This window comes from Elephantulus edwardii, unplaced genomic scaffold (assembly GCF_000299155.1).
Source record: "Elephantulus edwardii isolate Elephantulus edwardi_28Jun2011 unplaced genomic scaffold, EleEdw1.0 scaffold00044, whole genome shotgun sequence".
In the NCBI taxonomy this organism is placed as follows: Eukaryota; Metazoa; Chordata; class Mammalia; order Macroscelidea; family Macroscelididae; genus Elephantulus; species Elephantulus edwardii.
The window spans coordinates 13,286,320-13,309,202 of record NW_006399794.1 but is presented as its reverse complement, the minus strand read 5'-3'; the positions used below and the strand labels follow the sequence as shown (position 1 = coordinate 13,309,202).

At 39.6% G+C, this 22,883-nt stretch overlaps 1 protein-coding gene and 1 pseudogene across 1 annotated transcript in view; both read right to left on the bottom strand.

The window, feature by feature from the left end:
* RNF121 (ring finger protein 121) overlaps positions 1-22,883 on the bottom strand; it is an 83,431-nt gene that overhangs the window by 33,739 nt on the left and 26,809 nt on the right. The window contains exons 2-3 of the mRNA XM_006885542.1: positions 17,540-17,577; positions 14,188-14,329 (exon numbers count right to left, since the gene is read on the bottom strand). Coding sequence (XP_006885604.1) covers positions 14,188-14,329; positions 17,540-17,577 — 180 coding nt within the window. The remainder of the gene's footprint in view (positions 1-14,187; positions 14,330-17,539; positions 17,578-22,883) is intronic.
* Positions 10,258-11,121, bottom strand: LOC102864152 (annotated as a pseudogene).

The following is a 22,883-nucleotide window of genomic DNA, read 5'->3' as shown; positions in this document are numbered from 1 at the left end:
TAATAAAATATAATTATAGAAAAAAAAGAATTATAATGTTTTACCATCTCGGAAGTCTCTATAGACACATTTTAGTAACCCTTTAAACATCTTGATCTGAGGAAAACTTGTAATACTTTAAAAAGATTTCCACGTAGGAGATTTTGCCCACTCATCTATTCTAGGAGAGAAGAGCAGTTCAGCGGTGGAAGCTTAAAATGAAACCATTTAGGAAGAGATGATGAAAGGTTCTCCTTGGAGATCTTTTAAAAATAGGATAGGTACTTTTCCTGGAATAAATGTATTTTTTCCCCCTACCATCCCTAAGGGGAGCAAAGGTGTAAATAATATTAAACTACCCGAATAGGTAACGAAAATTGAACTACAGAGAGGTCAAAAGCAAGTTTAGCCTGGGTCAGATTTCTATTCTCCCATTCCAGATTACCTATCTCCCAAGTACTCCTCCTGAACATCATTTGCTGAGTTTGTGGGTAAACTTAGGAGAGGATGAGAAGACAAGATGATATAGAGAATAAAAGAGTTGTAGAAGTACCTGAGAGTCAAGGGGGAAAAAAGAGGACTTGGGCAAAAACCATTAAAGGAGAACTGCATGGAAGGTGAGGAGTTTAAAAACAAAAATCAAAACTATTTATGAAAATGGATAATAATTCCCTAATCTGAAAAATGGAGATAAATCTCAACCATGACCATCATAAACAGCTGTTTTAAGGCTCCAATAAAATGGCAGAGGAGAAAAGCATATTTATCAATAAATAATTTATTGTTATTGCTATTGCAGTTACTGGAAAGAACAGTACAAGGAGTCCACAGATTATAAATAAATTCTGTTCTTAAATCTGTCTTTAAATTGAGTTTATACCAAAAAAATGAGTTTATATATATATAGTTGAAGAATTAGGTATGTGCAGTGCAATGAATTACTTAACATGGCCTTTGTAAAAGGGAGCGCTGCTGCCTAGTGAGTAGGGAGCTGTCAACCCCAAAAGTAGGAAGTTCAAATCCAATCCACTAATTGCTCTGAGGACGTGAGATTCGGGCAATCTCCTCCTGGTGTGGCTACAACCTCTGAAAACCCTCTAGAGGCTTGGCTATGAATCAGTTCAACTTGACAGCAATGAGACAGTCTTTGTAAAAGGAGTTCTACTGTCACAGTTCGTAGAGAGTTGCACAGCTAACTCAAAGGCCACACATCTCTGGTTGGTGGTTTGAATCTGCTAGCAGCTCTACAAAAGAAAAAGGACAATCTTCTCCTGTACAATGGAGAGCCTCAGAAATTAGATGAATCAGCCATGAGTCAGTTCCTACTCAAGGACAATGAGTTTGAGGTGTTTGAGTCTTTTTAAGACTCACCAATTGACTGAGTGATTGGGTGAATAAGGTGCTTGTCGCCCACCAACGGGATTTGATAGTTTTTAATAATCTGAACACCTTGAACTTCAGCAGTTCTCTGTCTATATACTAATCTAGCCATTTCTAAATGATCTTCAGCAGTATTTGACTTGCATGTGATATTGTTCAATTACTACCCCATTTTGTTGGGTGATGGAATGGGATTCTTGGGAATGGAAACAAATATAGATCTCTTCCAGTTAGTCAACTAGGCAGCTGAACTCCAAATTTCCTGGCATAGACTGGTGAGCAGACTGGTGATTCAGTCCAGGGCTGAATCTATCATTTAAAACATGTCAGTTGGTATCCACTGATTCCTGATACCTTATTTTTTCGCCAATGCTTTCAGAGAAATTTTAACTTCTTCATTACCATTGGCTCTTGATCGTATCATACCTCCTGAAATACTTCAGTGTGGACTAATTCTTTCTGGTATCATGCTTCTGTGTATTCCCTCCATTTTCTTTTGCTGCTTTCTGTATCACTCAAGATTTTGCCCATAACATCTCTAAGTATTTGAACCTGAGGCTCGAATTTGTTTTTCAGTTCTTTCAGCTTGAGAAATGCTAAGCAAGGTCTTCTCTTTTTTATTCTCCAATTTTAGGTCTCTGCACATTTGGTTATAACACTTTGCCTTGTCTTCTCAAGATACTCTTTCAATCTTCTGTTCAGCTCTTTTACTTCAGCATCTCTTCCTTCTGTTTTAGCTTCTCAATGTTTTCGTGCAATTTTAAAGTTCTTTCCTGATAACCATTTTGGGTTTTTCTTTCTTCTCTTTGTAGTCACTTTTTGCCCTCTTCCAAGGATGATATCCTCAATGTCCTGCCACAACTCTTCTAGTCTTTGATCACTAGTGTTCCAGGTTTCAAACCTATTCTTTTAAGGTGATTTTTAATTTCAGGTAGGGCAGACTGAAAGTCACATTGTTGCTTATGTCAGATGAAACCTGGCTGAAAACAAAGATTACCAGAAAAAAGTCTAGTTGTGATATAACACACACACAAGCATTTTACTGTGCAGATCACAACAAATTATGGCTAATAACATTGAGAAGAACAGGAATCCCAGAACACATGATTGTGTTCATGAGCAACCTATACCTATTTCAAAAGGCTCCTGTGCAACCAGAGCAAGGGAAGACTACACAGCTTAATTTAAGAAAAGGTGTGTCAGGATTGTATCCTTTCTACATACCTATTCAATCTGTATACTGAATAAACAATTGGAGAAAGTGGACTCCATGAAGAAAAGGAAGACTCATCAATAACCTTTGTTAATGCAGATGACACAACTTTGCTTGCTGAAAGTTAGGAGGACTTGAGGCGCTTGCTCCAGAAGCTCAATCACTGCAGCCTTCAATATGGATTGCATCTTAACATCAAGAAAACAAAAATTCTTACCAATGGACTGATAAGCAACATCATGATGGATGGAGAAAGGATTGAAACTTCATCTCACTTGGATCCACAATCAATACACTTGGTACCAGCAGTAAGGTGATTGATTAGTAGATGTATTGCATTGGGAAAGTCTGCAGTCTAGAAGCTTTCCAAATTATTGAGGAGCAATGATGTTAGTTTGAGGACTAAGGTAAGCCTAATTCAGGTCATGGTCTTTTTAATCACTTGCTATGCATTTGAAAGCTGGACAATGAGTAAGGATAAGAGAAGAAGGGTTAATGCCTTTAAGTTGTGGTGCTGGAGAAGAGTACTGGATATTCCAAAGACTGCCAAGAGAATAAATGGTATATCTTGGAGGAGGTACAGCAGAAAAGGCAAAGTGATCTGTCTATCTGTCTCACATACTTTAAGCACATTGCTAAGAGAGGTTATTCCTTAAGGAGTGACATTATACTTGGAAAGGAGGAAAAAAAAAAGACCCTCAACCACACAGAATGATCCAGTGACCAAAGCAATGCAATCAAATGTGTCAAACACTGTGAGGATGGTACAGGATAGGAGAAAGTTCAGATTTATTGTTCCGAGAGTCACTATAAGTCATGTTCAACAGTACCTAACAACAATAATAATGTGAACAAGATTCGTGGCACCACTGGATGATGAGATTGTGCAAATAAGGTGCACAGAACCCTATAATGAGATTTTTCAGGTCTGCCATACTGAAAAGTTTAATGAGTCATCTCAAAGGCAGAAAAAGGGAATTAATGATCATTGAGAAAGACGTGGAGCATGTTCTTTGGACCCTAGGTCTCTAGACTGAAAAAGCCTTAGACCCAGGAGTAGAGTTCTAACACCAGAGGCAGTACAAAGTAGCAGCAGAACTAGCAGACCAGTAAGAGATGGCATGGTGGGCCAGAGCTAGAAAACTTTATGCAGGAGAATTCAAGCAGGAATATTACTAGCTGAAAAGCATGGCTCTAGGCACTTAACTAGGAAGCACTGGTAGCCTAGTGGTAAGGAGTTACACTGCTATCACAAAGGAGTGTGGTTTGAATCCACCAGCTGCTCCATGAGAAAAAGATGGCCAATCTTCTCCATGCAATTTACTGTCTCTAAAAACGCACTGGAGGGTCAATTATGAGTTCATTCCAATTTGACAGTTGCATAACAATAAATAACAACCTGCACTTAGCTAAAGAGCTTTGTACATACCCAAGCAAGGCAGAGGCCAAGGGATACAGAAAGTCTTTTATAAAAAGGCTGAAATGACTGAAAAACTGTCTTTTGAGTCATTTTTAATCATGAAATGTACTTATTGTTTTCTTAATAAATACCGTAATAGTGAATATTGTCTGTTAATTTCTGTACGGCTACTGCAAAACTTTCTCAAGTCCAGCAGAGAAATACTCAGCAGAGAGTGCCATGAGAGGGCCAGCTGGTGTCAGAATTGGTAAAAAGGTTGTTGATAGGAGGTACGTCTGACTCCTACCCTCACTGAAATCAGCCTTGATGCTGAAAATTGTTCTCCCTCCCCTTATGAAGTTAAGAAGTGAGGGGAGCTCTGGTGGCCTAGTGGTAAGGAGCTGCAACTACAATCCCAGAGGCACACGGTTCAAATCCACCAGATGCTCTGCCGGGGAAGGAGGGACAATCTCCTCCTGTACCAGTCAGATCTGATTTGATGGTACACTCACACAAAAATAATAAAAATAAAAAATTTTAAAAAAACTAAAAAAAAAAAAAAAAAGAAGTGGTTGGACTATCCTGTCAAACCATCTTCCCAGTACAGTCCATATTTAATGTCAGTTATTCAAATGCATAGTTTATAATGACCTTTCTAGAAAACCAATAATTAAGTATCTCCAGATACATTTACAACATTTTTAACAAAGTAATCATAATGTTTTGATGTGTACTGCAAAGTTGTTCTGTTATTACAAACCCTTTTTTGTATTTCAAAATTTTAACATGGCAGGCTTTAAGGGAGTGTCATGGAAGCTTATCCATGGCTGTAAAATAATTCTGAAACTTTCAGAAACATCTGATAGTTCTACAAAATGTTAAGCTCTCAGTTATAATATGATCAGCAATCTACTCAAGAGAATGAAATATATGTTCTCATCTATGAGTTATATATAAGCCAAATGTTTATATAATGTGGGGACTGCCTGTATCTGAAATTTAGACACAGAAAACAATGGAATCTCATGTTTCAAATGACAATTTATTCTGCACTTCTCTTCTCCCAACCAGGACGCTGGACTTTAAACCAAAGGCTAGAGAACACTTTACACAACAAAACTGTGAGCTAACATATTGACTCAAAAGTCAAATCTCATTGCTGGCAGCGTCCATGCTGCTCTAAGTCCTAAGGTCTGGTGGTTCTCACCTAGGGAATTTACTACTCAATATCCTACAATGCACAGGACAGGCCCCTACAAACACAAAGCATTACTTCACACTAAATGTCAAAGTCACACTGCTGAGAAACCCTGGTCTAAGAGAACAGAGCCAGTGTTTTTATCCACTTGGTGATAATTTGTGCCCACTAAGAGCTAAGCTGCCAACCTATACTTGAAAGAACAGAAAACTTCATTCAGTTTGGGAGAAAAATAGAGCCTTATCAATTAGTTCCATCATTTCTTGGCATGCTCTAAGAAGCACTTCTTTTTTTTTTTTTGAGCGCTTGATGGCTAGTCTCAAACAGATCATGTTTCTACTACTCAACAACAATCGAGTTCCTTTGCTTATACAACATTGTTGGGGAATTGTTTATTCGATTTCCTTTTTTATCTCTGCCATTTCTCTTCCCTACAGACATTCCAATACATTTAATATGTATATTTATTGCCTATACCTATTCTTATAATGTACATTGTTTTGTATTTTGAATTGTATTTATTTATGTATTGTAAATGTATTTTGAATTGAATTTATTTACAGACATTGTATTAGGTTTCTTACTTTTTCTACTTACTCAGTAATAAGCTTTTAACTCCCATCTTAGTTGCTATGAGCATACTTGTTGTTATGTGCCATCAAGTCATCTGAGATTCACAGTGAACCTATAAACAACAGCTCTGAACCCTGCTCTATCTTGAGCCCACCTTACTGTCTCTTACACACTTTCCCCCATTATTCCAGTCACCGAGTCAATCCTTCTCATGGAGGGTGCTCCTCTCTTGCACTGTCCCTCCATCCTCCCAAGCATAATGTCCCTTGCAACATGCCCAAAGTATGTCAGACGAAGCCTCAGAATCCTTGCCTCCAAGGAGCAGCCTGGTTTTACCCTCTCCAGGACGAACCTATTTGTTCTCTTAGCCGTCCATGGTATATTCAATACTCTTCTCCAGCACCACAGCTCAAAGGCATCAATTCTCCTTCTATCATCCTAGTCACTGTCCATCTTTCTAATGAATAGCAGGTAACTGTAAAGACTGTGGCCTGGATGATACTCTTTGTGCATCTATATAAAACCAAGTATAATGACATACACTATCTTTTACCTATTCACTCACAAAAATAGATATTCAATTGCCTCAAACTCCTCACTGCCACAATTAACACTATAATACGCCTCATAAAGACTAATATTACAAATGTCTCTGTAGGATATGTTACAGGGTATGTGGATATTCTGAGTGTGCCATGGTGCTCCCACATCCTCTAATTCTCATACTTGGTGTATGACCTAGTTGTCTCATTTTTTGCCAATCTAAGGGAGCACTGGGGCCTAGTGGCAAGAAGCTGTGCTGCAATCCCAAAGGCATGTGGTTGGAATCCACTAACTGTACCAACCACAGGAGAGGGATGGGCAATCTCATCCTGTGTTATTTACTGTCTCTGAAAATCAACCAAATGGTCAGCTATGGGTCAGTTCTGACTTGACAGTACACAATAGCAACAATACATGAAAAGATATTTCATTGCTGTTGCTGTTCTAATGTTTATTTCCTTAACTATTAATGACTTTCTGTATTTCTTTTCATGTTTGTTGGTCTCATATGTTTATAATGTTTATTTCCCCTTATGTAAAACGCCAATCCTTACATATCCTTTGCGCATTTTTCTATAAGATTTATTGCTTTCATTTATTAGCTTGTTGTTGCCAGGTGTCACTTCAACTAATACTGTCCTTGTTCACAACAGAATGAAACAATGTGCTATCCAACACTATCTTCAAAATCTTACTAGTTGAGTCTACTGATGCAGCTACCATGGCAATCCATCTCACTGAGGGTCTTCTTTTTCACTGACACTCTACTTTACCAAGCATTATCTTTCTCCAGAAGCTCGTTCCTCTTGATAACATGTCCCAAGTATGTAAGATGAGGTCTTAACTATATTTTCACCACTGAGCATTCCAGGGAGCATTCTAGTTATGCTACTTGCAAGATAAATTTGTACATTCCTGCAACCTGTGATATAGAGTCAATATTCTTTGTCAACACCATATAACCCACTATCCTTTCTTCCCAAGCCTAACAATGTTACCAGTTAGGGAGGGGAGGAAAGCAAGGACAGTTGTCCCAGGTCATTTTTAAAAGTGGATCCTAGGGGGGCAGTGTCCAGCCCACCAAGCCTTGCTTCCCTCCAAGTTTCTGAGACTGCAGTAGATGGCTAAACTGAGTTTGCTTCTGATAATCTCCTCTCCTGGGCTCTCCTGCTACCAGAGCAAGTGAAGAGAGAGCTTTTCAGAGGACTGTGGCTCCCTAACACTCACAGGGAAGTGTGGTCTCATGTGGGGAGAGGATATGGAAATGACACATTCAAATTTTTTTACATTTACATCCTTTTTACCACTATTTTTATCCATTAAATCAAGTTGATTTTTTTTTGCTTTTTTTAGAAAAAGAAATTTAGTTCATGAATGAACACTCATTATTTCCATACATATAGGTTATTTTCATTAAAAATATTTTAATTAGTTTTTAATAATACGACAAATACTGAACCATCAGCCAATTTACTTTTATCTAGTTAGATGCTAGATTTTTCTGTTGTTGTTATGTGTTGAGTCATTTGCGACTCATAGTGACCCAATATACAACAACTCTGAACCCTGCTCTGTCTTATATCATCTTTACTGTCTCTGACATACCTACCTCCATTACCCCAGTCACTCAATTAATATATCTCATTGATGATCTTCCTCTCTTATGCTGTCCCTCCACTCTTCCAGGCATAATGTCCCTCTCCAGAACTTGTCCCTCCTTGCAACATGCCCAAAGAATGTCAGATGAAGCTTCAGAATCTTTGCCTCCAAGAAACAGCCTGGTTTCACTCTCTCTAGGATGAATCTGTATGTTCGTCCTCTCTAGGATGAACCTATTTGTTCTCTAAGACAAACCTTTTTGTTCTCCATGGTATATTCAATACTCTTCTCTAGTACATCAGCCCAAAAGCATCAATTCTCCTTCTATCATCCATAGTCACTGTCTAGCTTTCTGATACACATAACTGCAAGGCTATGGCCTGGATCAGGAGCACCTTAGTCTCCAGACTGATATCTACTATCTAGCTATATGCCCCCTCCTTATTGTATCCTCTAGTTACCTACCCATCCAATCAATAAAACACTCTTATCTTTTTATAAGTACAATGTTAAGTTTTATTTATTTTTTAACTTTTTAAAACTGTTATCAAGTTTCTAAGTAAACTTTTGTACTTTACTTTTTTCATTCAATATTATATTACTAAGACTGATCCTGTTATTTCTACATGTAGTCAACTATTTGGTTATTTCTATGCATTTTATTATCTGTATGCTGAGCAAATCATTTGAGAAGCTGGACTTTATGATGAGGATGTGTCATCAGGATTAGAGGAAGACTCATTAACAACCTACATTATGGAGATGACACATTCCTGTTTACTGAAAGTGAAAAGGACTTGAAGTACTTGCTGTAAAAGATCAAAGACTATAGCCTGCGATACATCTCAGAACATTAAGAAGACAAAAATCTTCACACACCACTAGGCCAATAAGCAACATCACAGCAGAAGTAGCAGGGAGAGATATTGTCAATGACTTCATCTTACTCAGATCCACAATCAACACCCTTAGTATCAGCAGATAGGAAATCAAAAGAAATAGTGCATGAGAAAATCTGCTGTCAGGAACCTCTCCAAAGTAAAGAGCAATGATGTCAGTTTAAAGACTAGGGTGTGCCAGATCCAAACTATGGTCTTTTCAATTACTTGCTATGTATCTGAAAGTAGGACAATGGAAGACAGATGAACTGATGCCTTTGGTTGTGGTGCTGAAGAAGAGTACTGAATGTTACGAAATGTCAAAAGAACAGTATGTCTTAGAGAAGGTACAATTGGATGCTCCTTAGAAGCAGGGATTGTGAAACTTCGTCTCACAAATTTGAGCATGCTGCTGGAAGAGGTCAGCCCTTGGGAAAAGACCTCATGCTTGGAAAAGTGGAGGGTCAGCTAAGAAGGGGAAGACCTTCAATGAGATGGGCTGATACAATGACGGTAACAATGCGCTCAACTATAGCAGAGATGAAGAAGATGGCACAGGACAAGGAAGAGCTCAGATCTGTTGTTCACAGGGTTGCTATGTGTTGTAGTTATCTTTTTTTTTTAAACAGAAGCATTTATACAACATTTATTTTACATATCTCCACAAATGCTTTTACAACCAACAGGGAATATTTCTAAAACTTAACAGTATTCAAGTGCAAAGAGACAGAAAGGTTAATGACACGTGTAACTATGTTACAGCGACTTCGTGACACTCTAGGTTAGGATGTGCTAGGAATGGGTGGGAGGAGAGTGCTGCCATCGGAGCAGCTACCAGAGCAGCAGCGTGCATACTGGTCATACCAAGCTCAGGTGACTCACAGAAGCCTGACCTTCAACACTGTTCCAATCCCATTATTAGTTATAAACTATTGCAATAAAATAAAACTGTTTTCTTTACCAAGTCTCAGGGTCAGTGCTTTAGCTTGGGTGGTTCTTAACCAAAAACTCTGACTTGTGTCTTGGTGTAGCGTAAGAACAACCAGTTCCTTGCAGAGCATCTCTGATGAGAGTTTGGACCCACCAGCTAGCTCAGAGTGACGTGCAGCCACCAGGCCCATACACCATGGAATGTCTCGTGAGGCCTGATCAGAGTCCCAGAAGGCCACAGTTTTAAAGGACAGCTACAAAGCTGGGGAAGAAGCGAAGGCAGAGTGCGCGGCCAGAAACATCAGGCCAGAAGGCACAGAAGCCTCACACACCAGTTACACAAATTTAACTCTTCACACCAACATTTACAAGGCAGAATTTATACAATAGCTTTTCCATTCCTATCAAAAAAACATCATCACAACTGATACATTAAAAGCTCTACCCAAAAGGCAGGGCTGGTGGTGAAAAGGAACAGTATAAAATAAGTCCCTTTCTTTAACATGTAAGAAACCCAAACGGCGTTGTAGAAAAAAATTCGCACCCAACAGTTTAGAAAGCACATTTACCCAGTACGTACATGGGTTTTGGGTTCGGTCATGATTGTTTCAAAGTTGTATTGCAGGTTTTCTGCTGGAAGAGATGTCAGGAGAAAGTGTGGTGAGCTCAGCGTCTCCTCTTAAATCCGGGCCTCAGGGAACTCAACCTTGGTCTGCTTCTTCTCAGTGGCCTAGACGATGGAGGTGCAACAGACTTCGGCAATCTTGCGGCCCTGGCCATAAAAGGACCAGCAGCAGATCTCGTCCCCAAGGATGTCCTTTATGAATAGGACCCTCCCATTAAAGCGCAGAGACAGCTTATCAAACAGTTCAATATTTTTCAGCATGTTGTCATCAGAATTACTGGTATATGAGTATTTATTGTTACTTCTGTTGTAGAGCAATTTCACAGCAGGCTTATTTGAAGTTGCCATAAGCTTTTGTTCTTCCTTTGATGAGGTGATGACAGGAACTTTGCAGAAAGGCTCATAGGTGTCGTTGTTTTGGAGGGCTGCCTGGCACTCTTCCACCAGGCCCTAGACCAGGTAGTATTTGGCTTCTGCCAGCAGCTCCTCAATCTCCCGGTGGCTCTCGGGTAGAGGGACGGCCCCGTCACAAAGGTAGTTGAGTATTGTACCAAAGTGCTTCCCACATCGATCAATGAGAATCCAGCCTTCACTGTCGGTGAGCACCTCCAAGTACCCGCTGAACATGGCCTTCAGCATGGTGTCCTGCTTGGTCAGCGTCTGCATGGTGGTGTAGTAGAGGGCCCCTCCTACATTCAGCTTCACGTACTTGGAGCTGGGGCTTGTGCCCTTGAACAAAGTGGTGCGAGTTACAGCCGCAGGCACCGCTGAGCTCACCACACTTTCTCCTGACATCTCTTCCATGAAAAGTCGAAGGGCGCATCTCCAAACCTGGACTGAGTGAGCTGTTGTAGCTATCTTGATGGCACCTCATAACAATAATATACTGCCAAAAGAATACTGCTGCAAGTCTGTCTTGGAGAAAGTGAAACCAGGGAGCTCATTAAAGTTAAAGACGGTGACTTCATCTCACATTCATGGAGCATACTGTTGGGAAGGGCCAGTCCTTGGGAGAGGGCATCATGCTTGGAAAAGTGAAGGGTCAGTGCAAGAAAGGAAGGCCTGCAACAAGATCAAGATGGACTGACACTGTGACTGTAAAAAAAATGGGTTCACAGGTGTCAGAGATGGGGAGGATGACACAGGATAGGGGCAAGGTTCATAGTTCACAGAATCACAATGAGTCACAGTGGATTCAAGGGCACACAATAGTCTGTGAAAAGATCATTCCTTCTAAGACAATTCTATATAGAAAAGTTTTCACTGTTGAATATTTTTCATAATATTTAACTCAAATTTTTATTCTGAAAACTCATCCTTAACAATAACTGAAATGAGGGAAAACACTATAAGGACGTACCACAAGATTTAATCAAACAGCTGAGAGAACCAGCAAATTGGAGGACAAGATTGTTAAAATTACAAATGCTGACAAACAATGAGAATGGGGGCTCAAGAGAGTTGAGCACAGTTTAATGGAATTATGGAAAAATAAGACACCTAATATATGTGTTATAGGAATTCCAGAAGGAGATGAGAGAGGGGGACAGAGAAAATATTCAAAGAAATAATGATAAAATCTTCCCCAGTCTAGTGAAGGACATGGATCTACAAATCAGAGAAGCTCAAAGAATCCTATGCAGAATAAACTCACAAAGATCCTAACCAAGACACATCTTAGTCAGCCTCTCAAAAGTTAAAAATAGATAATTCTGAAAGCAGTGAGAGAAAAAAAGTTACATAAAAAGGATCCTCAGAAGAACTTTTTCACTACTATTTCCTCAGGAAGCAATGAAATGATCATTCTCAAAGTGCTGAAAGAACAAACTGTCAACAAAGTATCCTATGCCCAGAAGAACCTATTCTTAAGAATGAGGATGACGGGAGCTCTGGTGGCCTAGTGGTAAGAAGCTGAACTGCAATCCCAGAGATATGTGGTTCGAATCCACCAGATGCTCTGCCGGGGAAGGAGGGGCCATCTCCTCCTGTACCAGTCAGATCCAATTTGTGGTACACACACAGAAAAAATAATAAAATAAAATTTAAAAAATTTAAAAAAAAATGAGGATGAAACTAAAACATGCCCAGAGAGAAGCTAAGAAAATTCATATCCACAAGACTTATCCCACCAAAAATAACAACAGCTCTATAGATGAAAGGGAAAAGACACAAGTGAAGCAACTCAAAACTACATGTAAAAAGAAAGATTGTTAATAAAGGAAAATCTTCTAACTGTAACTTACAAGAACAAGAAGATGCCACAGGAACCCTATTAAGCTTAGCTTTCAACAATAGATTACCTAATATAATAACAAAAGTCCTAATGCAAAAAACCAAAATAAATGGAACCTCACAAAAATCAGTATCTTCAGAAACCATATAACCAACAGTAATCTAATAATGAAAATATTTATGAAACTTTGGTAACTTAACAAAAAAAGACAAACCAATCATAAAATATGCAAAGGCTGTGAACAGACATTTACCACGGAGAACATTCAAATAGCTAAAATAGGCAAAAATGCTCAAGGTCACTGGTCATCAGAGATGCAAATCAAACCATAATGAGGTATGATTCCACTCCCACCAAGACTGTGAAGACTCAATCATTTCAAAAAAAAGAGAAAATAGCAAATGTTGACAAGGATGTAAGAAAACTGCAACCCTCACCCACTGGTAGAAATACATAATAGTATAGTTGTTTGTGGAAAACAGCATAGCAGTTTCTAAAAAAAACTAAAAACAGAATTACATAGAATTGCCATATGACCTAGCAATTCTACTCTTAGGTATAGGCCCAGTAGACTTGAAAGTAGAAACTCTAAAAGAGACTTGTACATTTAAAAAAAAAATTATTAACTGTCATATCATTTACAATAGCCAAATGGTAGAAATAACCAAGATTCTCATCAACAGATGAACGGACCCTAAGGTACACGGTTCAAATACACCAGATGCTCTGCTGGAGAAGGAGGGGAAATCTCCTCCTTTGCCAGTCAGATCTGATTCAACAGTGCACATCAAGGGAAATAAAAACTTTTTTTTAAAAAAACACAGATTTAAAAAAAAAACAAAACCCACAGATGAATGGATAAACAAAATGTGGTACATACATACAATGTACGAGACAGGAGTAATAAAGTCTAGATACATCCTACAGTATAGATGGAGCTTAAGAAGATTTTGTTGAGTAAAATAAGTCAACCACAAAGGAATAAGTATTACATGACCTCACTCATACAAAGGAAAGTATACAGGGACCAACATTTATTAGTGGTTACCAAGGCTGTAAATCTTTATAAGTGGATTATCAAATCTTTCTCCCAAAGTGTGGCTGGTGGATTCAAACTGCTGACCTTTCAGTTAACAGATGAGCACTTAATCACTGTCCCAATAGAACTCCTTTCATCTAAATGGCTGAATCAGGCCTACAATATTTAAAAGGGAGGATCTACTTTTTCTTGTCATGAAAACAATCACATGTTCTATCCCTGTTTTATCCCTGAAATTATTTGTACATTGTTGCTGTCATATACTGTTGAGTCAGAATTGACCCACAGCTGACCCTCCTGTGGGTTTTCAGCTAAATCACATGGGAGGAGTCTGCTCGTCTTTCTCTTGTGGAGAAGCTGGGATTTGAATTGAGGATCATTGTGTTGGTAGCACAATTCCTTACCATTGAGTCACCAGAACGTGTTCATAACTTGTACATTAAACACTCAGAACATATACTATTCACATTCACACACATAAAGTTCATTATTGTCTAGTCCATGTCCACATGTGTTCTAGGTTAGGCTGGGCTCTAAAATACTTAGGAAAGATCACCTGATGACTGACTAGCAAAGAAGTGAGAAGAAAGTGTCTTACATTGTAGGAACGGGGATGCCTCTGCTTCCACTGCACGAGGAGTAGCTGGGCCACCACCAAGGTGGCAATGAGGATGAGAACCATTTCGGCGTGCATGGCTTCGTGGCCACGGTGCTTGGCGTGCATGCGTGCATGCTCGACCCTGAAAGCCAAACAGATGGGGTGAGGCATGTCAGAGACAGTGTGGCAGTAAAGGGGCAGTGCTTTCCAGGGATATCCCACCAGAACAGAGAAACACTCCACTGTTTGGCAGTTGCTGATATCATACAGACTAGGTACTAGAAGACACATACTCTTCAAAATAACATAAATTTGGGACCCATGCCCCAAGTTCAGGTATTGAGACTAGAGGTAGTGGGTCTGCTATTTTCTGCTATTATCCCCATGGCACAAACAACTGACATCTTTCCTGTAGCAGGAAGGTGGTCCCAGAAGATGCTAGTGTCACTGCCCATTTCCAGCCCATTTCAGTCTGTCACTGGAATGAGAAAGTAATCCAAAGATGCTAGAATCATTAAGTTCCATAAATATTTATGACACCAATAAACTAGGAATAGGAGCTTTGCAAGTGTGTGCTGAGTCTAAGGTTACAGTTTTGTCTCATTCGTCAAACCCTCCCTGTATGGCCAAGGATCATTAAGCCTAAAGAAGCTGGACAACTTGAACTTTATATTAACCCAATAATAACTTCATTACCAATCTCCACAGGTAAACAAGAGCCAATGAAACTCAGTAATTAGAGAGTACAGATGGAATTTATATAAGGTCAGTATTTTTGGTCTTGAGGATTGGCAGTAGGTGAATCCCTCTGTCATAAGTGACAAAAAGCTTTCTCTGAGAACAGAGCAGAAGAGTCACTCCCACCACTTTGAATCAGAATCAGCCACAGGAGGAAAATGAAGAAGGATTTAAAGAAAAAACCAAACACAAAGGTAACCTGTGGGCAGGAGCTTTAAAACAAACTCCCTATGCAAGGGAGTACTGGGGAGATAGAGTGAGGTGAATATGGCCTTACAGGATTCCCAAGGGCAGTGGAGACTAAGAGTAAAAAGAACCCAGTACAATCTTTGATAGGTACATAATAAAGCAAAATAGTAAAAATTTAATTGTAGACTCTAAGTGGTAGATGTTAAAGAGTATTTACTGTATAATTCTTCTGGCTTTTTTACATGATTGAACTTTTTCCAAGATAAAATATCGTGGAGATAGGGCTTAGTGGACAGAGTGGTCAGCAATAAGTCACTCTGGTGACATTACAGCCAGCCAGCCAGTCAGTTAGAGTATCTAAGAATTCATCTTGTATAGAATTCCATACAGAGTCTGGCAGAAAGAGAACAGGACTGCGAGTCAGAAACTTAGGTCCAGACCCACCTTTGTGGCCTTGGCTGAGAAACTTCACATCTCTACATCACAATTTCTTCATCTGTCAAAAGGAATTCATATCTGCTCTGCTTCCCTCATGGGGCTATTGTTAGGCTACTCTATGCCAAAAGAGTGGAGAATACTTTAAAAACCTAAGGACCACGGGAAGTTATTAAGACATCAAGAAACAAGTTTCTTATTGTCAGACAGTGTAAAACTGACTGGGTGTGTACAAAATGAAATCAAAGTAAGAATTTAGAAAAAACCAAAGAAGTTACCCAGTCCAAGATCCCACCAATGCAAAAACTATTTTTGTAGGCTTTTGCTGAAATACTGATTGAAAACATATGAAGATTGAGGTAATATATTCTAGTATTCTAGAACCAGCAGTGTCTGAATTTTTTAGGGATTCATAATTGCATGTAAATTAATAAAATCTCAAAGCTTTAAGGGACAAGAAACTCATTACTTTAAGATACCTTCATTATCAAAAGATGTTTGGTTACCTAGTGGTAAGGAGTTGTGATGTCAACCTGAAAGCACAGTTTGAATCCACCCGATAATCAGTGGAAGAAAGATGGGCAGTCTCCCCCTGTGCAACGTTGTTGTTAGGTGCCTTTGAGTTGACCACAATGCACAGCAATCCTATAAACAACAGATCTGTACCCTGCCACGCCCTATCCTGTGCCATTCTCACTATCTGATATACTTAAGCCCATTGTGAGTTACTGTGTTAATCCATCTTGTTGAGAGTCTTTCTTTCACCTGATCCTCCACCATGTGTTTACAGCCTGTGAAAACCCACTGGAGGATCAGCTATGAGTCAGTTCCGACTCGATGGCACATAATGCTGTAGCTATAACCCACCAAACCTAATTCTGGAAGAAATAACATCTCTATTCTTTTTTATCAATGCTATCCCTTCAAAGATTTATCTGGATTCTCTTTTAAAATAAAACAAAACAATCCTATTCCTACCATGACTTTTCCAAACCCTTTTAGACTAACAGTTCTTTTTCATAAAGCAAGATATGAAGACCATTTATTCTGGTTGGTTTCTTTTAGACATGATTCAGTTAATTTAAGATCTTCTTGATATTCAGTGCTTTGGACAAAATTAATGTGGATTCAGTGAAGAAGAACAGAGTGGCAATGTCACCTTCTTGAAGCTGGTTAGTATCTCTACAGTCATCTTCTAACTAGTTTGCACTATTTTAGTAACTGAGGCACACAACTGGTGCTTACTGGCCTTGAAGATAGTTGTCAGTTTAAATCTACCCCAAATCACGTTGAGTTTGTCATGTGATGATTTGTCATCTTTACCATCTACCTGTGTAATTAATAGTTTAAATCTAAGTAAAAGGTTTCTTTCTCACTATTAAATTTTACTTAGTTAATTTCAGCTCTTTGGTAGTCTCCTTGTGAAGTGGACGGGGAGGTACTCTGAAATCCCTTTACTGTTGAGAAACCGTCACTTGAGACAATGGTTATTGTTCTCTGTGAATGCAAACCAAGTTTATCACTGGCAATAATCTTGATGTCAATGATGATAAGCATTTAAAACAGATATAACACTTACTAGAGGTGTACCACATGCTACTTACTATCTTAAGAGCATCATGTATATTAATCCTCAAAACTCTTAAGGTAGGTACTGTTATGTTCCTGATTTTACTATGGGGGGGAAACTAAGGCAGTGAGAAAGTAAGTAACTTGCCTAAGATCACACAACTAGTAAACAATAAAACTGGTGTTAAAAATTATAAAAATGGTAAGAAAAATGGTAAGGTATGGGTTACCTATTTACTTCCTAGGACTGAAGGAGTTACCCAAAGTGACCCATGGGAAAATTCCCTAAAGACCTGTCCTGCAAGTCATAAGCCACTCCCTCCTACAGACAAAGAAGTTAAAAAAAAGGAGAGGTACACAATTTAATTACCTGATCTATGCTGCAATTCCCAGACTGAGGGGTTCCCACTGTCACACTTACCTCCATTGCTCTTCTGGGGACAGGTCTGACATATCAACCTGTAGAAAGACACCATCAAAAAAAAAAATCCATTACTATCTTAGAACTGTCCCTACTCAACAACTTAAGGTGCATATCATTAATATCTTCATGGAATAATGGGAAATTCCAAAGCTCACTGATGTCTCTGAAGACATCTTCAACACTGGATTTCACACTGGCCTCTCCCTTTTCTAACCTATTGTCTATGCTTATGACTGAAAGTACACTGTAGCACTTGCAAGGCAATGAGAAGAGGAGAGTGAAAAGAATTCTAACCCCCAGGAAGTCCACAGCCTAGTGAGAAAAACAGATATTTAGATATATTTATTGTATGCCAATGGGAGTTACAATCTGCATTATGCCGATGACACAACCCTGCTTGCTGAAACGGAGGAGGACCTGAGGCACCTGCTGCAGAAGGTCAAGGACTGTAGCCTCCAATATGGATTGAGGCTCAATGTCAAGAAGACAAAGATTCTCACCACTGGGCCAACTGGAAGCATCAGGATGGATGGTGAAGAGATTGAGATTGTTCACAGCTTTAGTTTGCTTGGCTCCATAGTCAAAACTCTTGGCACCAGTAGCCAGGAAATTAAAAGGTGCATTGCCATGGGAAAGTCTGCTGTTAAGGACCTCTCCAAAGTACTGAAGAGCAATGGTGTCTCTCTGGAGACTAAGGTGCGTCTGATACAGGCCATGGTCTTTGCAATCACTTGTTGTGCATCAGAGAGTTGGACAATGACCAAGGAGGACAGAAGGAGAATTGATGCCTTTGAGCTGTAGTGCTGGAGAAGAGTATTAAGAATACCATGGACTGCTAGAAAAACAGATTCATCCTGGAAAGGGTTAAACCGGGTGGCTCCGTGGAGGCAAGGATTCTGAGGCTCCGTCTAACATACTTTGGACATGTTGTAAGAAGAGACCGGTCCTTGGAGAAGGACATCATGCTGGGGAGGGTGGAGGGACAGCGCAGGCCCTCTATGAGGTGGATTGATTCGGTGACTGGGGTTATCAGAATGGGAGTGTCAGAGACAGTGTGATTGGCACAAGACAGGGCAGAGTTTAGGGCTGTTGTGCATAGGGTTGCTATGAGTTGCAAGCGACACGACGGCACATAACAACAACAATGGGAGTTCTAGTGGCTAAGCTGTGAACCCAAAAATCAGGCAGTTTGAATCTATCAGCTGCTCTTCAGGAGAAAAATCGGCCATCTCTTCTCGTGCTATTTATTGTCTCTGAAAATCTGCTTGAGGGTCAGCAATAGTCAGTTCTAACTTGATGGTACAATAATACAACAACAAAAGACTAGCTACAGCAGAACACAGAAATGTTTTTTAACGTAATCTGGGCTTATATGTTAGGGAAGGCTTCCTGGGGATGTACAATATATTTGGAACTGCGATGAAGATAAAGAAATGGGAAAAGGATGATCCAGGCAAAGGAACTAACAAGAATACAAAGAAATAAAGTTACATATTCTACAAGCAACTGAGTATCCTTAGCACAAAAAGTATGAATCCGGAGTAGTGGCAGTTAGCTTTAATAGCTTATATAAGATACCTTCTGTCTCTAAATGACTTCACGGTAGCAGGAAAACATTAAACCAGGGGGAATGAGCTTTGGTCTATATGGTCTGCTATTAACTGGTGATATAGTCATCCAACCTCTAATTTCTGATTCTACTTTTACTTTAATCTTATCCATTTATAGTGAGGTTTCTCAACTTCAGCACTGCCAGAAGCTAGTTACTTCTTTAAGATTTATTAGCCTATAAATTGCATGACATGTATGGTCTTGGCCCTGCTTATGTCTTGTTCTTACTACATAAATCTGACATTTCTCTGAGTCAAGACATACTTAAACTGCTTATTAGACTTCTAAGGAGAAGAGCACAAAGCATACACTATTTTTTTACTTTAATTAATTTTAGTAAAAGTTTGCAGAGACTTAGGGTTTCTAGTCATTCACTGTTGCACTTCTGAGCATACACTATTAATGGAAATGAATAAAATTGTTTTTAATAGCAAGTATATCAACAAATCAGTATCTCACCTGGAGATGCTAAAGTGAAAGAAAATACAAACATAAAAATATAGAGAACTGGATCAAAGATGGAGCACCTGTGGTGAAATAGGAAATCAAGCATGCTACAGTCTGTGCTTTAGCTTCTTCATCTGGAAAATTGAGATGATAAGACTTCTGGCTTCATCATAAGGCAAGTACATTCAATGTAACCAACTGATTACATTGCCTTTCCTCCTGGGGAGTGAATGTACATCATAAATTATCAGGAGAGGCCGGGGAACTAAATGTTGGTGAAGCACAGGTTAGTAATGCTTTAGAGCCTCAGTAAAAGCAACACAGAAGAGCCAATGCAAAGTCTGTGATCAGAACGAGGGCTCTGAGGTTCATCCAGCACTTTAAAGAATAGTGCAAATGCTGAATGTAAAGAGAGAATCGGGCTTCAGAACTGACTTCTGAACTGAAAGTTGTATGGTATCTAAATTAGTCTTCAGGCTAAAGAGCAAAACCAACAAAAGCTGTAAACTATAGCTATAATGAACCTGGAAAGGTGTGTTTATCAAGAATATCATCCAGGAAGAATGCAAAAGTTCATTGCAAAGGCAGAGGAGGAAGAAAAGACCAAAATGGATGTCAGAAGAAACTATGAATATTGCACTAGAGCGCCAAAAAGCCGAAGCAAAGAGAAGAAATCAAGATATTAAGGGGTTGAAAAGAAGATTCCAAAGGGCAGCACAGGAAGACAAAGTAAAGAATTACAATGAAATGTGCAAAGAGCTGGAGTCAGAAACTCACTAAGCATTTCTTAAGCTGAAAGAACTGAAGAACAAATTCAAGCCTCAGGTTGTAACACTTAAGGATGCTTTGGGCAGAATGTTAAATGATCCAGGAAGCATTAAAAGAAGAGGGAAAGAGTATACAGAACCACTGTACCAAAAGGAATTGATGGACATACAAGAATTTCATGAAACAACGTATGAGTAAGAGCCTGTGGTGATGGAGAAGTTCAAGTTGCTCTGAAAGAATTGGCAAAAAAACAAAGTCCCAAGAATTGCTGCCATACCAACTGATATATTTCAACAAACAAATGTTTCCCTGGATATGCTCACCAATTTGTGCCAAGAAGTCTGGACAATCACCTGGCCAACTGACTGGAAGAGATTTTTATTTTTGTTTCCATTCCAAAGAAAGGTGGCCCAACAGTGTGCAGAAACTATCAAACAATATTACATGCAAGCAAGATTCTGGTGAAGATTATCAAAAAACAACTGGAACAGCACATTAACAGAGAACTGCCAAAAATGCAGGCTGGGTTTAGAAGAGGCCATGGTACTAGGGATATTACAGCTAATGTTAAATGGATCTTGGCTGAAAACAGAGAGTACCAGAGGAATGTCTGTGTTTCATTGACTGTGTTCTAACTCCATACCTTTTCAATCTGTATGCAGAACAGATTATCCAGGAGGCTGGGCTCTATCAGGAGAAATGTGGCATCAGGATTGGAGGTGGACTCATCAACAAGCTGTGTTATGCAGATGACACAACCCTGCTTGCTGAAACTGAGGAGGACCTAAAGTGCTTGCTGAAGAAGAAGGTCAAGGACTGTGGGGAGGGGAGGTCAGGAAGGAAAATGTGCAACAATGAATGAATGAGGGGGAATTAAATGAAAGGATATGCTGTAAAAAATACATATATGTTGCATTAAAAAAATCATTAATAAATGTTTTTTTTAAAAAAAAAAGGTCAAGAAAGGAGCTCTGGTGGCCTAGTGGCAAGAAACTGCACTGCAATCCCAGAGGTGTGCAGTTCAAATCCACCAGATGTTCTGCTGGAGAAGGAGGGGCAATCTCCTCCTGTACCAGTCAGATCCAATTTGACGGTACACACAAAGAATAATAAAAAAATTTAAAAAAAAAAAGGTCAAGAACTGCAGCCTTCAAGATGGATTGAAGCTCAACATCAAGAAAACAAATATTCTTACCACTGGGCCGGCTGGCAGCAACATGATAGATGTTAAGAGACTGAGACTGTTAACAGCTTTAGTTTGCTTGGCTCCATAATCAACACTCTTAATACCAGCAGCCAGGCAATTAAAAGACATACTACATTGGGAAAGTCTGCTGTCAGAGACCTCCCCAAAGTACTGAAGAGTAATGATGTCAGTCTGGAGACTAAGGTGCACCTGTTCCAGGCCATAGTCTTTGAAATCACTTGCTATGCATCAGAGAGGTGGACTACAACTAGGGATGATAGAAGGAGACTTGACACCTTTGAGCTGTTGTAGTGAAGTGTATTGACTATTCCATGGACTACTAGGAGAACAAACAGGTTCCTTCTAGAGAGAGTGAAGGCAGACTGCTCCTTGAAGGCAAGGATTCTGAAGCTTTGTTTGACATACTTTGGGCATGATGCAAGGCAGGACCAGTCCTTGGAGAGGGACGTCATGCTTGGGAGGGTGGTGGGATAGCGCAAGAGAGGAAGACCCTCGATTAGATGGATTGATTCAGTGACTGGGGTAGTGGGGGTAGCTGTGTCAGAGACAATAAGATTGGCACAGGATAGAGCAGGATTTAGGGCGGTTGTACATAGAGTCACTATGAGTTGTAGGTGACCCAACTGCACATAACAACAACATATGCATAAAAACACTTCTCCAAAAAGAGACAATCCAATTACAAAACAGGTTGTTGTTAGGTGCCATCACGTCAAGTACAACTCATAGCAATCCTAGGAACAAAAGATCTGAACTCTGTTCTATTCTGTGCCATCCTCACACTTGACACACACAACAGCCCATTGCAGCAGTTATTGTATCAATTCACCTAGTTGAGGGTCTTCCTCTCCCTCATTGACCCTTCATCTTTTCCAATATCATGTCCTTCTCAAAGGATTAGTACTTCCTAGCAACATGTCCTAAGTATGTGAGGCAAAGCCTCATCATTCTCAACTCCAAAGAGCACTCCAGCTGCACCATATCCAAGATATCTCTGTCCATTCTCTTGGCCATCCATGGGATGTTCAGTGAATGCTCTTTTCCAACACCACAGCTCAAAGGTGTCAATTCTTTTTCTGTCATCCTTATTCACTATCCAGGTCTCAGACGTATAGCTAGTAATTGGAAAGACTATGGCCTGAATTAGACACACCTTAGACATCAAACTGACATCACTACTGCTCAATAATTTGGAAAGGTCCTTGTTGTTGTTGTTATGTGCCGTCAAGTCGTTTGCGACTCATAGCGACCCTATGTACAACAGCCCTAAACCCTGCTCTATCCTGTGCCAATCGCATTGCCTCTGAC